The sequence below is a fragment of the Cydia fagiglandana genome, chromosome 11, assembly GCF_963556715.1.
Source record: "Cydia fagiglandana chromosome 11, ilCydFagi1.1, whole genome shotgun sequence".
NCBI lineage: Eukaryota > Metazoa > Arthropoda > Insecta > Lepidoptera > Tortricidae > Cydia > Cydia fagiglandana.
In genome coordinates, this window is record NC_085942.1 from 18,394,823 (window position 1) to 18,410,819 (window position 15,997).

General features: G+C 36.6%; 2 protein-coding genes across 4 annotated transcripts in view; one reads left to right on the forward strand and one right to left on the reverse strand.

Moving 5' to 3' along the window:
- The window catches only part of LOC134668686 (lysosomal alpha-glucosidase-like), a 37,841-nt gene extending 31,907 nt beyond the window's left edge, over nt 1-5,934 (reverse strand). Inside the window, exon 1 of the mRNA XM_063526127.1 lies at nt 5,285-5,934. Within this exon, the coding sequence (XP_063382197.1) occupies nt 5,285-5,655 (371 nt within the window). The 5' untranslated portion in view covers nt 5,656-5,934. The remainder of the gene's footprint in view (nt 1-5,284) is intronic.
- A 1,701-nt stretch (nt 5,935-7,635) lies between these two features.
- Nucleotides 7,636-15,997, forward strand: part of LOC134669143 (mitochondrial cardiolipin hydrolase-like) — a 254,014-nt gene continuing 245,652 nt past the window's right edge. For all 3 annotated transcript variants that reach the window (XM_063526688.1, XM_063526687.1, XM_063526689.1), the window contains exons 1-4: nt 7,636-8,218; nt 8,309-8,631; nt 9,287-9,374; nt 13,430-13,703. In XM_063526688.1, the coding sequence (XP_063382758.1) occupies nt 7,765-8,218; nt 8,309-8,631; nt 9,287-9,307 (798 nt within the window). In that variant the 5' untranslated portion in view covers nt 7,636-7,764 and the 3' untranslated portion in view covers nt 9,308-9,374; nt 13,430-13,703. The remainder of the gene's footprint in view (nt 8,219-8,308; nt 8,632-9,286; nt 9,375-13,429; nt 13,704-15,997) is intronic.

The window sequence follows — 15,997 nt, forward strand, 5'->3', positions numbered from 1 at the left end:
TTGCTTTATGTATCTTGATATTTGGTGAGCAGGTCAAACACATCATCTTGATACTTTTTAGATACAATCGTGTTCTACTTCGGCCCTGATATTAACACGTATACTGTAGCTTATTGTTAATCGTTTAATTTAATGCCTAGGCACAGGTATTCCATAGAACGCCGGGAAATTCGAATCGTTACCGAACTGGAAATTAACAGGCGTTTTTGGCGACACAGAGCTGTAGCTCAAATAGTCGTCATTATGCAACTGTCTATTAATGTTTGGCTCGGAGGCACTTCTAGTTATCTTAGGCAAAGCTCTTAACATCGCTTCAAGGGATACCAGGATTTGTAGGAAGAGCGGCCGTTGATCGCGGTCGAATTTAATACAATCGTTAAACAAACGCTTAAGAGCTTGAGGAGCGTCAGGTCGGAGTAACCTGGGATCAGGTTTAAGCAGCCCTCGACCTACCATCCACAGTATCTGATCTTTATTATTCAAATTATTATACGGTAGCACTCCAGCCATAAGTTCGTACAACACTATACCGAACGCGTAAACGTCAGAGCGGAAAGTATAAGGCGCTGGGTCCGCCATGCGAATCACTTCGGGCGCCATCCATAGTATTGAACCCGTAGGTTGTTGCCACTGCACTCCGCCCGGCGACTGCGTGTTAGACCACCGCACTTTAGCTGTAGCGAGGCCGAAATCACCGATTTTTACCGACCAGTCATCTCGTAAGAAAATATTATTCGACTTTAAATCTCTATGTATAATGTTTTTAGCGTGCAAATAGTCCATGCCCTGCGCCGCCTGCCGCGCCACATAAATCAGATATAACATAGGCAAATGCGTCTCCAACACGTGTAGATGCTGGTAAAGCGACGAGCCCTCGCACCATTGAGTGACTATAGCGAGAGACGGCTTCGAAACGCAGCCCATGAATAGCAAAATATTGCAGTGTCGCGTCTTACGTAAAACGGCGACTTCGTTTTTGAAGGCTTGCAGTTGGGCCGGGGTCGGGGTTTTGACGTTGAGGGTTTTCACGGCGACCGGGCCGTGCCAGTGGGCTTTGTAGACAGTCCCGAAACTGCCCGAGCCTATTCTAGCGCCGATGAGTATCTCGTCGGCGGGGATGACCCAGTCATCATAGCTTTCTCTAGGGGCTAGGGCGTTCTTGACGGATTCGTCTGCGGAGCGCGCGCGGGCTCGCCGAGGCCGCGGCGTGCCGGTCGGCGACGCCTGCGAACTCCTACTCCGCATACTATCCCTGTCCCGGTCGTCCCGATCCCTGCTATCTGAGCTCAAGTACTTGCTATTCTGCTGGGGAGAGCTGCTAGCGCCCTGTTGGTACCTCCGCTGCTCTATGCCCTGCCGCTGCACCATGTTGATGCAGACGTTAGGCGCCGAGTTCGATCGGTCGTGTTGGTTGAGCGATCTCGGATGCTGCTTCTGATTCGGCTCGTTCCTATTGTAATGGTATCCGAAGTAAGGCTCGTAGTGGAGAATGCCCGCCTGCGTCTCTGGGTTCTGGGCCAGTAACGCCGCGTAGTACGTGTCAGACATCCGGACCTGGTGGCAAATGCTCGGTACCTTGTTCGCGCATCGCTGGTGAAACTTGAAGTTGCACTGCGAGCAATAAAAGCCGTTGAAGAGAAGCCTCCGGCAGCACTCGCAGAAGGCGAGCGTGAAGAAAGTCTTCCTCGCGAATTGGTGTGAAATGTGGGACATGATCGGGAACTTGTCGAGCACTCTGACGGTCACTTCTTCCGCCTCTATCGTGGATATATCTATGTCCCATGGGAGTAGAACGTTGTCATTGGTTCTGACGACTTCACATACCTCGCATGTCAGGTTCCGGAGCTTTAAGGCTTTGGATAGCGCCTCCCTGAGACTGACTCCAGCCTTGACCGGGACGCTGGTGCGCTGCTGGTTGGGTAAGTGAGCTCGTAAGAATACCTTGGGCTGCCGCGTGAGGGTGTCAAACTTTTTCGAGTCATCATTGTCGATGGAATTCTCGTCAGGTTCCGGTGACTCGGCATGCAACATCTCCCTCAACTCGCGCTCCCTCATCTCCAGATTGTGCAGCTTGGACGTCAGCTCTTGGTACTCGGCCACATACAGAGCGGGTGGATTTTGCACGTCAGCAAATTTCGCATTCAAAGTGTCTATGTTTTCCCGGGTGACATTGATAATACTTTGTATATTTCTTAGTTCGTAAAGCGGGTCCGTGGTTTCGTCGCTGTCGGTGGAGGTCGAGACGTTGTCGCTGTTGAGAGAGAGTGCCGGTATATTTCCGAAATACATGCTAATAAACTAAAATTTCCGTAAATATAACATTTGTGTTGAAGTTTAAACTTGTGAGCTGGTTTCTTGAAGGTGTGCACCCTCAGTGTGTTCTATAAATTTAAAAATAATCTTTATTAAAAAAAACATAAATAATATTGATTTCAAATGAAAACTCATAAAACACAATGAGGGGGACAGCCTTGTAAAATTAAAACTTCAATAAATTAAGAACTGTTCAATAATCAATATCTTAACAAAACTTATTGACTGTATTGTTTTAATAATTGTGGACTATTTAATTCATGATGAATTTGAAATTAGTGTATTGCCAATATTCTAACTTATTCTAGAACATTTTGGTTGGTGTTCATGCATTTTCTATATACATGACAAGCTTTAAAAGTAATTAAATCCCCATACAGTTATTTGTCACCAAATGGAGAGGTCCACTTGGCAAAAGAGGCCGGGGCAGACCACAAATGCGTTGGGATGAAGACCTAAAAAGAACAGCCGGCACAGACTGGATGGCGACAGCACAGGACAGGGACAAATGGGCAGCATTGGAGGAGGCCTTTACCCACTAGGGATTCATTAGTAAAACACATATTATATAAGTCTTAGTTTTATTTTAAATTTTTTATGTAAACTTTTTACAATGAATAAAGGGCTTTTTTTTTTTTATTTTTTTTTTTATTTTTTTTTTTTTACAGTTATTTGTCATTTGCTAAATTACTTTATAGGTACTATTTGTTAAAACGCTATCTTAAAAATATAATGTATATTAAAATGTCTCAAATGTAGCTCCGAATACACCAGTGTGTGCATTGTACCAATTTCTTAAAGCACATTTTTAAATGTATGAATGTATGTATGTGTAAAGGTAATAGAGCCTGCGAATAGAACAATTAATGGTATAATTATACATACAGATTTCTAGATGTATAAATTACCTATTTTTACTCCCACATATTATATAAATCATAGCACAAATTGGTTCAATTGAAGTATTGTAAGGCAATACGGAAATTAAATAGTGATTAAAAGCAGAAAACATAATTCTAGAGTAAAGTCAATATGGGTAAATGTGGCTAGCCTTCAGGTTGCGGCATATTACCAAATTGATTAGTGTTTATTACCAGTTCAGACATTTGTTACTAGCGATTGGTAGCAAAAGTATAAACTCATACTATACACGGTGTAACATAAACCGAATAATTTTAACAGTGTATTCCTGATCATATTTAGAGACAAAAATGTTGTATAAACTTTTTTGATATTCGCCTAGTTTCAGAGATATTAATAATTAAAAAAAAACAAGTTTTTATTGTTACATAGTGTAAAAGGCCATTTTGATGGTGATATTGCTGCTATGGGATGTAATCTAAATTTCGTTATTGATAGATGTCAAAAAGTGACAAGTAACACTTCGCAAAAAGGAGGTTCTACGAAAAAAAAATTTAAAAATCAATTTTAAGTGACAAGTTTACCAATAACATTTATTTTTTATGTACAAATACATTCAAAAAATTGAAAAAAACAGAACAAAAAAAAAATATTTTTTGGCGAAATTGACCTAAACTCATGTTACATTTTTTACTTCTTTTGACCTCAGAAATGCGTGGTTAAAATTATTCGGTTTCCTCATGTTACATCGTGTATACTAATTTGGACTATGCCTAATCTATAATGGAATATAGGTGCCGTGAGGATTAACAGCTTTTGGCCGAAATTGTACTGTCAGCCAAAACATTCCGGAGCTGAAACTTTGGGCACTAACAAACATACACTGTAAGGGTCAAAGTCTGTGTCTGGATAGTTTTTAACTACCAAACAAGTTGAAAGGAAATCTGTATTATTGTTTATTATGTAGTGTCATAGGAAATAACTATCTTGTAAGCACATAGTCATAAAGTAGTGAGACTTACAAACTCCTTTTATTAAAGGGAATTTCCATTTGTTTTTCAAAGTTACCAAAATTTATGAATAGGAGAAGAAATTTTATGTGTGATAAGATAAAACTGTCTTATTTAACCCTTTAGTCCGTAGCGGCAACATACTTCCCATCATAATTAAAACAAAAACGCATCTCTACTACAAGTATTACGGTTCGAAATCGAATGACTACAAAGGAATGTCAAATGGTTAAAGGGTTAATAATATATGTTCATAACTTGTATGAATCTGGTTTATATTAATATTTTTGGATTGGAAGTCTAACACCTGTTACTACTTAAAAAATTCATAAAAAACTTTAAACACTTTCCTTACACTTTAATTTGCAAGTAAGCATATAGAAAAAAAACCGGGCAAGTGCGAGTCGTCTCGCGCACGAAGGGTTCCGTACCATACCGTACCATAAAGCAAAAAAAAGACGGAAAAAAATGCAAAAAGAAAACGGTCACCCATCCAAGTACTGACCACGCCCGACGTTGCTTAACTTTGGTCAAAAATCACGTTTGCTGTATGGGAGCCCCACTTAAATCTTTATTTTATTCTGTTTTTAGTATTTGTTGTTATAGCGGCAACAGAAATACATCATCTGTGAAAATTTCAACTGTCTAGCTATCAGGGTTCGTGAGATACAGCCTGGTGACAGACAGACGGACAGACGGACGGACGGACAGCGAAGTCTTAGTAATAGGGTCCCGTTTTACCCTTTGGGTACGGAACCCTAAAAATTGAATCTCAATCTTGACTGCCAAAAGATGAGTATAGAATTACTAGATTTTCACCACGGCTTGAAAAGCGCTGTATGTGTTACATTATTTAGTTAACTTAGTAAGATGTATTTATTTATGACATTGACTACACACATGGTATTGGCATTGGATAATATATATGGACTGATAATGGGATGGCAAATTGAACAGGGACTGATATTCAGATGTAAGGAACTTCCCTGTTCAAACCATTACTGCTACCTTGCCCTAATTAAAACTTGCGTTTGATAGGCAAATTGCCGGCCAGTTTAAGTTGGTATGTTTTAAAAAAAAAGTAAAAAGAGTTTTCTTACCTATGCTCCCTAGGAGAGTCGCTTTCAGCCCGAGCCTTTGGTATAACTCCACTGAACGGAGAACCTCTCGTGGTCTTCGACGCTTTCCCGAAAGGCGCAAAATTTGACAACCGCTCCTTGAAGCTGGCCTTAGATCCGTTCAGGGAGGTTTCCAGCTGCTCCAAGTCTCTGCTGGACGTCCCACCATCGTCATCCACAAATTTCACGGGCTTCTCACCCTCATAACAAATACGATAGTTGATGTTGTCGTTCAAAGTCAATAAATCTGTTTTCGATCCCGGGGACTTGTCGCAAAAGTCCTCAAACGACACTATCTCGTAATCCTCGTCATCCCGAGGTTGCTCCGACGACTTGTACGGCACCTTCGGCATTGTTTAATCCTAAATGCGCCGAGACTCCATCTAATTTTAGAATCAGTTACACTTGATGGACACGAAGCTTAACAGTAACTTGGCCAATCATTATTCCTGAATCGATTGGATTTCATTATTTCTATAGAGACCAAACTTACATATTGCGATTATGTTTTTATTTACGCACTATCCGCAATGCAATAGGAATCACCGTAAAATGCAAAAGTCGCTAGATAAGAACGTCAAATCGAAAATATACTCTCTGTCGAAAACGAAAAGGTCAGTGTTTTCGCTTGCAATCACTTGCAATCATAGATATAATATACTTCTTGCAATATTTAATATTGTCTATGGTAGCTAATATGGTTAGGTTGGCTAAAGCGATCTATGACATGCAATCAACATTGAGTATGCAATGCTCTGTGATGTCTGTAGAGCCCATGAGGATAAAATATGATAGAGTCTGTGCGGAAAGAGAAGAGTCGTGGGATTTGAGGGCGCGCCAGTGCTATTTTATGGTTTTTGCTATGCTGACAACACTGGTCACGTGATTATAGTACGATACTAAAGGTCATGATACTTGAATCCCTTTAATTCCGGTTTTTTACCACGGCTTACTAAACGGAGCCTGGTGGTGGTGTCGGCTCGTAACTCAATCCTCTGATTTAGCGCAGGCACTAGTTTTCTTTTTAAAACACACTTGTTTTATATCTCAGATACTAAAAAGTGACTGCGATTGACAAAACTGCTAAAACTATTTAAGAATCTGCCCAATACAACTGTAATTTTAGTACCAAACAAGATACGAGTCTCATTTATGTACTGCCTTATCTGTGCAGTCCAACAGTTATTAAAACCGGGTAGATCGGGTAGAAATTGGGCAATAGAACTGTAATTTTATCTGGGATATATTTCACCCATTGTAAACTTGACTTGTAATGTATGTGTACATTATTAATAATAAATATGAATATGAATAAAGATAGTGCATAAGTAGGTAGGCCTTATTGGGATATGTCCGGTTCTCTCATCTCACGATATTTTACTTCGCCGAAAAGTCACTGCTAAATATGAAATATAATTTCGTAACTAACAGAACCTACAAATAAAGAAATATTTTATTAGAAAAAGTTTTATTCTTTGTAATCGAAGTTTGAATTAAAATATTCAATGTCACTTATGTTTGAGCTAGCTTCAAAACAACCAGGGACACTCATAGAACTATTTTCATCTGAACTGGATGTGCTTGTATCCGGCACGTAGATTACGAATTCTTGCATATCACCTACTTAGCGGTCTTTTATTCGAGATACCGTAGGTACTTTTACACAATCCTGAAAAAGAAATTACATATAAATATGCATAAAATGGCAAGTATCAAGACTATTTGTCAGTTATTTTAAAGATCATGAATGACCTGCATATTTATGAAAATTAATATATTTTGAATGAATATACTTACCGATTATGTACCGGAGACAAGTTACTTAGGGGGCTTATTAAATAGGTAATTATTTAATATTAAATACAACATCAATACCCGCGAATAGCCGAAACACGTTCCGCGACTTTTTGTAAGTCGATAGTCGGCTTTTAGCCGTTTTCTTCCCGCTGACAAAACCGAACAATGTTAAATATAATTTTCCTTGTGGTTTTATGTACGGTTTTATCGTGTTTTGAATTTTTTTTATACATAAAACTTGCGGTTTTTGTTAATAAAAATATACATTGACAGAAGTTTGTTTACTTTTTACAAGACAGGTGTCAAAGGTTTGATTGCCATATAAAATTTAAAATGTTAGTTCCCGTTTCTGCCACGACTCTTCTCTTTCCGCACAGACTCTATGAAAGTAATAAAAATTTAAAGCTAATTTTATTTTTGAAAGATTATTATATTGTAATATTATTTAATCTAAACAACCTGATTTTTCTTATATATCTTCGACTAATCTTCTCTCTCAAATTTAGTTGGTAAATAAAAGAGGGTAGTTCGTAAAATAACGTGGAACGTAATATTGAGGTTTTCGTTAAATGCGTGAACAACATGGTGGGCTACTGATTACTTTTAACCAAAAGCATTTTAATTTGTGATTTCTGGCGTTAAATCGATACGTGAATGAAAGCATCATGGACTGGAAAAGTGTTAAGATTATTTTGGCGTCTACGGCCACTGCAATCGTTGCTTCCCAAGTGGCAAAAAAAGTGTACAGGTATTTTTTCGACACAGGAAAATGCTCTCAAGAAGAGATTCATGACGAGACATGCAACGACGCTGTAACCAAAAATCGTGAAATAAATGATGTGATTTTATTCTCGGACGATGTCGTTCGCCACACTATTCGAGTGACACCAAACAAAGAAATAACAATGTGTGAGAGTAGAGAGCTCAATTGTTTTAAGCTCATAAAATACATAAAGTCAGCACGTGAAACATTGGACGTTTGTATGTACTTAATAACAAGCAGCCAAATAGCCGAGCAAATCATTCGGCTAGGACAAAAGCACGTGCTGGTTAGGATAATCGTCGACAGTGACATGGCGAACACACCGCCTTCGCAAATAAAAAAGCTTAAAGAATACAGTAAGTATAAGTACTAATAATCTTCACTTCCTACAGGTACATGTTTTACTATATGACTACATTGTGTTCATAACTTCATTAATATTTCAGGTTTCATTCAAGTGCAGACAAATAAAAAATCAATTTTAATGCATCACAAGTTCTGCATCATTGACGGACCCAAAGCCGTTAAAAGGAAGAATATTTTAAAAATGTACGCGGAAAAGCTAAACGTGCATGCTCAGTTTAAATCTTTGAACGAGAAAAAGCAGCATAAAAACAGACCTGTCAAGGGTTTCGTCATGTCAGGATCCCTGAATTGGTCTACCCAAGCCATGGTTTCAAACCATGAAAGTGTGATTGTTACATCCCAACAGAACATCGTTGGTAAATTCGAAAAAGAGTTCGAAAGCTTATGGGTGGAAGATGAGCCGGTACGTAAACAATAATGTGATACAATAAGTACAATTTATTTATTTTTTCACCACACCAGCTCGGAAAGGCTTACTTTGCACTTCAAAAACTGATAGCAAAGTTGCATTTTATTCACATGTGAGGCAAAGTAATTAAATGCAAATTTCGAGTTGTTTTCTTATGTTTGCTGGTAGAATTGACTTTTAAATGATGGTTTTGGATGATAAATATTTAATAACATTTCTCTCTCTGATCTGATTTTGTTTGATATTTTACCTTTAATATTTGCTTCGGGCTGATGTGGTGAAAAATGTTGTGTTTCACTCGGGGGCAAATTTTGTTTAACCCTCGTGCTTTGAAACCATCGCAACGCTCAAGATTCCATTTTTGGAATCTTTCGCTTGCTCGGGTATCAATATTAGCACGAGCGGTTAAACAACTTTGCCTCCTTGTAAAACAAATATAGTCGCACCAAACAAAGTCTGCAGCGGATTTGATAGCCCATGCAGTGTAAGTGTTATGTATACGTCATAATTTCATAGAAGTTTGACGTTTAAAACGACACTTGCACTGCGTGGGCTATCAAAATCGCTGCAGAATTTTTACGGTCTGACTATAACTATTGTGTACATTACCATACATTACATATGTTCTTAACCCTTTCACTTGTTTCAGGCACTCCTTACGACCTCGTGACAACATATTGTTTATAAAATGTAGCTGCTAATTTAAAATAATTGTTACCAACTGTTCAACATCCACGGTCAGTATCATCATCAATACTTACAAGTTACAAGATCGATCGGTGACAGTAAAACGTATGGGCGTGAGTACTGAAAGTGTACGGCAACCTTAACATAGACAAGTATTGGTTTTTTTGTTGCTAATGGTTGGCTGCAATGACTTTTGACGGCTCACCGGCTGACAGTATGTAACCATAGACCATCCATGTGCACTTCAGTTTTGTTCGATCGATCATATGTTTTCTTTGTGCAGTTTTTTCAGCCGCTGTAATTCGAATTGGTTATATTATTCACGTGTTAATTTATACTATTTCGATAGTAAAAACCTTATTCTACTTGGCAAATCAGTATAAAAGGGGGCCAAATATATTTACTTGAACTATAGTTACCTTAGTGCATGTGCATTCTGGGTGCACGTGCTATCAATTTTCAGACAAATATTCGCGATTTTTACATACATGAAGGCCTGAAAAGTAGTTTCGAGACGATCGTAATTTCCGTAGTTATGTCAGTGTTGATCCTCATTTAAAAATATATGTTTTTCGGTGTGAAAACTTCGTAAAATAAAGTGTTAGGTTGAGTTTTACTTTTTATTTTGGTTATTCACTACGCGTGTTTTCACGATGGATTCTTTCCCTAGGATTAGAGCTTTGATGGATGAAGTGTTTGTGGTACGTATATTATTAAACTAGTTGATTAAAAAAAATTCAATACGCAATTCAATTACAAAATGCATTTTGAAGGACACTGCAAAAAGGTCATTGCAAAGTGTGTTTGCATAGTAACACGAGTATTATTTTATCTTATGCACTGGGGACACATACAACCTATCAGTCTTATCAAATCAGCTTACTCAGGGTCATTCCATGTGATTTCAACAAATTTGAATTAAAAAGTGTGCCGCATGATTTATGATTTGCATAAAAAAAATTGAGGATATATTTCATGGTAGCAGAAGTGCTGAACCACCACCAGTTTATTTTTTTTATCTTTTAATTTCCAAGTTTTGCCCATTCGAAGTTAGCAGTGGGGTCAAATTCTTGCTTGTACAAAATCAGACCTAACTTTTTTTCTATAAAAGGTAACGAAATAATTATTACTTTTTTTGATTAGGTAAGAAATGTGGATATTATACTGTATGACAAAATTTATCTGAATTAACTACAAAAAAAATGGTGACCACCCGAAGTGTACACCTAATTGGTCAATTATTGCAATTTTAAAATGGTTCTTGTGCCAACCCTGGTGCATATCAAATATTACTTTTTTCTGAAATATAATGTACTTGCCGTGTTCATCTTGTAAAATAAATATAATTGTGTTAGATCAATTACTTCTAATAGAAAAATGTAAGTGAAAATTGAGAAATTCGAAAAATGCTCGTGTTTGACTCTAAAAAAATCCATGTGGAAGAGAAAATAAAAATTTGATTGTAGTCAGAAAATATAGCTGATATCTTCGTTAATTAGATTTAGAAAAAGAAGTTTTGTTATTTTGCCTATTTTTTGAAATATGATTTTTTTAACATGCTACTTTTTACAACTATCGATACAAAATGTTTTATGTTATAAATTAATAAAAATGGGACGGTAATTGGTCATACGGATATTATTTACGTTTTTTATGTTCAAATATTTTTTTTGACATGGCAATAATTTCATTTGTAAATTTAATGAGGGTAGAAATTCGACAATGCACTGTTACCTGACAAGGATTGTGAATCACTTGCGAATGTTTCTTAATTTAGCCGTGTAGTGAATAACCGACGCCTCCTGACTTGTTAACAAGCTTTATTTGCATGTTAAATGGCTAAATTACGAACATAAGTAAACGGCCCAATAATCCTTATCGAAGTTCTATAGGAAATCGTATTTATCTAGGAGATAATGAAGTGGTGCAAACTCTTTGTAGTAAGTGCTTGTGTTATTAATAGTTGACTGTTCAAATTCATGGGATCAAGTTCTTTTTCGTCTCAAAATCAGATGTCGAAGAAGCTGAGGTACATCTATCAGACTGATTTAAAAATATAAGGACCATAAAAAATACACGTTCTTATCATAGCTTCGTTCCCATTTCTCAAAATGAATTAAAAGTGCGACGTTATTCAACTTCAGAAATTTTGAAGTAGCAAAGGTTTGCAAATGATTTTTTTTTTATAAATATATAAAGTAAATTTCAATCGTCTGGATTTTATTTATATTTTGCCATCGAATTCATTCATATTTATAAGTTTAAGGTCATATGTATTTTAATCTGCATAAATACAACAAGAACGAAAATGTATGAGACGAGCAGTTTAAAAAATCATATTTCAATAAATAGGCAAAATAACAAAACTTTTTTTTCTAAATCTAATTAACGAAGATATCAGCTATATTTGCTGACTAAAATCAAATTTTTATTTTCTCTTCCACATGGATTTTTTTAGAGTCAAACACGAGCATTTTTCGAATTTCTCAATTTTCACTTATATTTTTCTATTAGAAGTAATTGATCTAACACAATTATATTAATTTTACAAGATGAACACGGCAAGTACTTTATATTTCAGAAAAAAGTAATATTTGATATGCACCAGGATTGGCACAAGAACCGATTTAAAATTGCAATAATTGACCAATTAGGTATACACTTTGGGTGGTCACCATTTTTTTTGTAGTTAATTCAGATAAATTTTGTCATACAGTATAATACCCACATTTCTTACCTAATCAAAAAAAGTAATAATTATTTCGTTACCTTTTATAGAAAAAAAGTTAGGTCTGATTTTGTACAAGCAGGAATTTAACCCCACTGTTAACTTCGAATGGGCAAAACTTGGAAATTAAAAGATAAAAAAAAAAAGGTGGTGGTGGAGCACTTCTGCCACCATGAAGTATATCCTCAATTTTTTTTATTCAAATCAAAAATCACACGGCACACTCGATTTGTTGAAATCACCTGGAATGACCCCAAACTGATTTTAATGAATAGGTTACTTTCTTTACAAATTTGAATAACATCGTTCATAAATATCTTAAGTATTTTACATATTTTTCTTAAATAACGGATAAAGTTAATAATATAAATAAGTTAACCTTATACCTGTGCTATGTATCCTAGTTATACTATTACATAAATCATGTTTATAGTCTACTAAATAAATTATATTTTGGCAATCTGCGCACTATTGCATCTATATTGCACTTATCTTATTGTGGTATATTTCTAATGGCTATGTCCTGGCAATTAAGTTTACATCCTGTAGTATTTTCTCAACTTGTGTTATTATTTTCATGTAATGTTAGATTAGATATTTTTTTAGTTTATAAAATTATTTCATATGGAAATTTAAGAAACATTCCGACAGCACATCAGGAAACATGAGACAGTGAATATTCAAATCTTTGTGCTTAGCTCCTTACTAAGACCAGGGGTGCGAAACTCCTGACTTTGGCCAAACTCGGCTCCGCTCGGCTCAGCATTGCTCCGAGCAATTGTTAGGGTTGGCACCACTTGACTTCCTTTTGTGTGCACGACCGCAGATAAGATAATCACTTGAATTTTGACAACCCTAAATACATTGTCTCCCTAATCAATCTAGGTTGCTCAGAGGATTTGCCCTAAGGCTCAAGTAGGACCTAGTCTAGGGCGGCTAGATATTAGGGGTGGCAGTGTATATGTATAGAAAGGTATTATGGCCTGGGGTTAAGGCATTTGCAGACCCGCTGATTGTGCTGTCAATTTATCTTTATAATAATATCTTCAGCATCGGAGCATAGATTGTTTAAAAGAAAATGCTGTGTAAAAAAATTTTTCTATCCTGTAACAAAATGTCATTTTTAACGAATAAAAAACAAAAAATGATGTTGTACTGGATAGGCATGAATGATGAAAATAATACAATAAAATAACATGCTCTTCATTTCTGAATTGATGTTGACTCATATATATGCAACTGTATTTATAACCTGTAATGTAGTAAAAACAAACAAGCAATAAATAAATAGATTCAATATTTATGTTACCTGAAAATAATACATTTCATTAAAATATGTTCTGATGACCATCTCAAGAGTCATTTTCTTTGTTTCAGATAAATGCATCAATGATGCAACACCACATGTGCAGTGAAAATGTGTGCCAAATATTCAGTGCAACCGTGTACCGACACCACACATGTGACGTGAATGCTACACACAAATCTCCAAAATATATTGTGGATGTTGGATGACAGTTGTTCGAATTTACGTGAAAAATGTGTTTTTAAAAAGTGCGCTTTGGATGCAGTGTTCTCCGGTAGATGGCGTTGTCGTCGTTGCTGAGCAAGTTGGGGTGCTCGTACCGCTATTCATCACTAGGTGGCGCTGGTAAGTACACATTTACTCTCATGTCACGTAAAGCCGTTTGTGGCGCCATCTGCTAACGAGTAGCGCTCAACTTGTAGTTACTACCATGCTTGTTAGATGGCGTTACGGGTCCTTTTAGATGATACTTGTTAACATTAATAATTTTATTTAATTCCGTTTATCTACTTAAATTTTTAGCATTTCTGATTTGCCTTGAATAATTTCAATTAATATTAAAAACAATACTTATGACTTACTCGGTGAATTATTTATTTGTATCTCTGGATTTCATATTATGTACTGCTTACCCAGGGGGTAGAGATATAAAAAGGAAACCAAATACTTAATAAGCTAGCAGTAAAATTATTTTCTGAAGTCTATAGGCATAGGGAACTATTAAGCGTAGGTAAATAGGTTCAAGATTGACTCAAGGTACCTACCAACTTAATTAAAACGTATCCCAAATAATTTCCTACTAACCTTCCGAATCTAAAATACCTATCCTGTTAAAATATTAATCAAATACCTACCTAATTAAGTTTACGTAAAACGAACCATGTCAAATAATTAGTAGGTAAGTTCACTAATACTAAGTAGGACGTTTATTACCATTAGCTAACCTAACCTAACATCACCTTGAACTCGAATTTCCCCTGAATTCTAATGCCGAGCCTAGCATGCTTGACAAATTGAAAAAAAAAAGACCGGGCAAGTGCGAGTCGGACTCGCGCACGAAGGGTTCCGTACCATAATGCAAAAAAAAAAGGAAACAAAAAAACGGTCACCCATCCAAGTACTGACCACTCCCGACGTTGCTTAACTTTGGTCAAAAATCACGTTTGTTGTATGGGAGCCCCATTTAAATCTTTATTTTATTCTGTTTTTAGTATTTGTTGTTATAGCGGCAACAGAAATACATCATCTGTGAAAATTTCAACTGTCTAGCTATCACGGTTCGTGAGATACAGCCTGGTGACAGACGGACGGACGGACGGACAGCGAAATCTTAGTAGTTAATAGGGTCCCGTTTTACCCTTTGGGTACGGAACCCTAAAAAGATGATGTGTTCGATTCGTAAAGGACTAAACATTATTGTACAAAAATCAAAACAAAACAGGAAAAATAACATTCGTCGGCGAACTTATCCCTTTGAGGGATCTCTTTCGGTAACTCGTAGATGCGAAATTAACGTTGTGAATGTTTTTAAACACACAGAGTTATCATGTCATCCTATGAATGAATTGTCTAACTCGTCTTGTTAGCAAGTCATCATGCTAGGTTTAAAGTGATTTCGTATTCCTTACAGGGCTCTGACGTCACGTACTAACCGACGTTCGGTTACCCGTGTACGTATAGTACACATATTACTTTTCACGATACATTTATTTATATTAAATAATAGGTAATACGAAATGTTTAAAATATGATATAGAAAGATGTCATATAATTAATGTCTCTATAATCATGTTGATAGAACGTATCAGGGGTCGCGGGTTCAAGTCCTAGCCGGGCTATAAATATTTTATTTCCATTACCTACTTACTTACAAAGTAATGTTATATACATATAAGGTTACAACTATAGTTCTGCGGGCGCAGCACGGTTCCATTTTTATCGACTATCACTATGCGCGTCCCTTTCGCACTAACATACTTGTTAGAACGTGACAGGCATGGTGATAAGGGATAAAAACGCGACCGTGCTACGCCGCCTGGTATAGTTGCTGTCGTTTCATACCTCTATCCTAGAATTTATTGAATAATGTGATGTGATGAGAAAGTTAGAATTTCGCGCAAGGGCATTTATTTTTGTAATTTGTGTGATATTTGTTCCTGAGTCTGAGAGTACGTTTTATACGGAGTATACCTGTCACGGATTAAGTGTCAACAGTACAGACCTCATTGACCTGATATAGAAGGTCAATCTTGTCAGTAGAAAAAGGCGGCAAATTTAAAAACTGTAGGCGCGAAGGGATAACATCCCATAGAAAATTAGAATTTCGCGCCTTTTTCTACTGACAAGATTTGCTTGACCAAGTATAACTACCTGACATATCGTCTGATATATCGTCGGGTGGCAAGCAAAAGTCACTAAGTACTATCAAAAAATTAAAGTAACAATGCACTTTATTACACTTGTAACACTGTTTATTGTCCAATAATTTCAATGGTGTTAGTGACTTTTGCTTGTCACTCGACGATATTGTAATCTAAACTTATTAGGGCGGGGTTTACAACACACAATCAAAGAACTGATCGACATTCAATATGGCGGCAGGCATATAAGCAAATTTCAGCGATTTCAGATGAAGACAG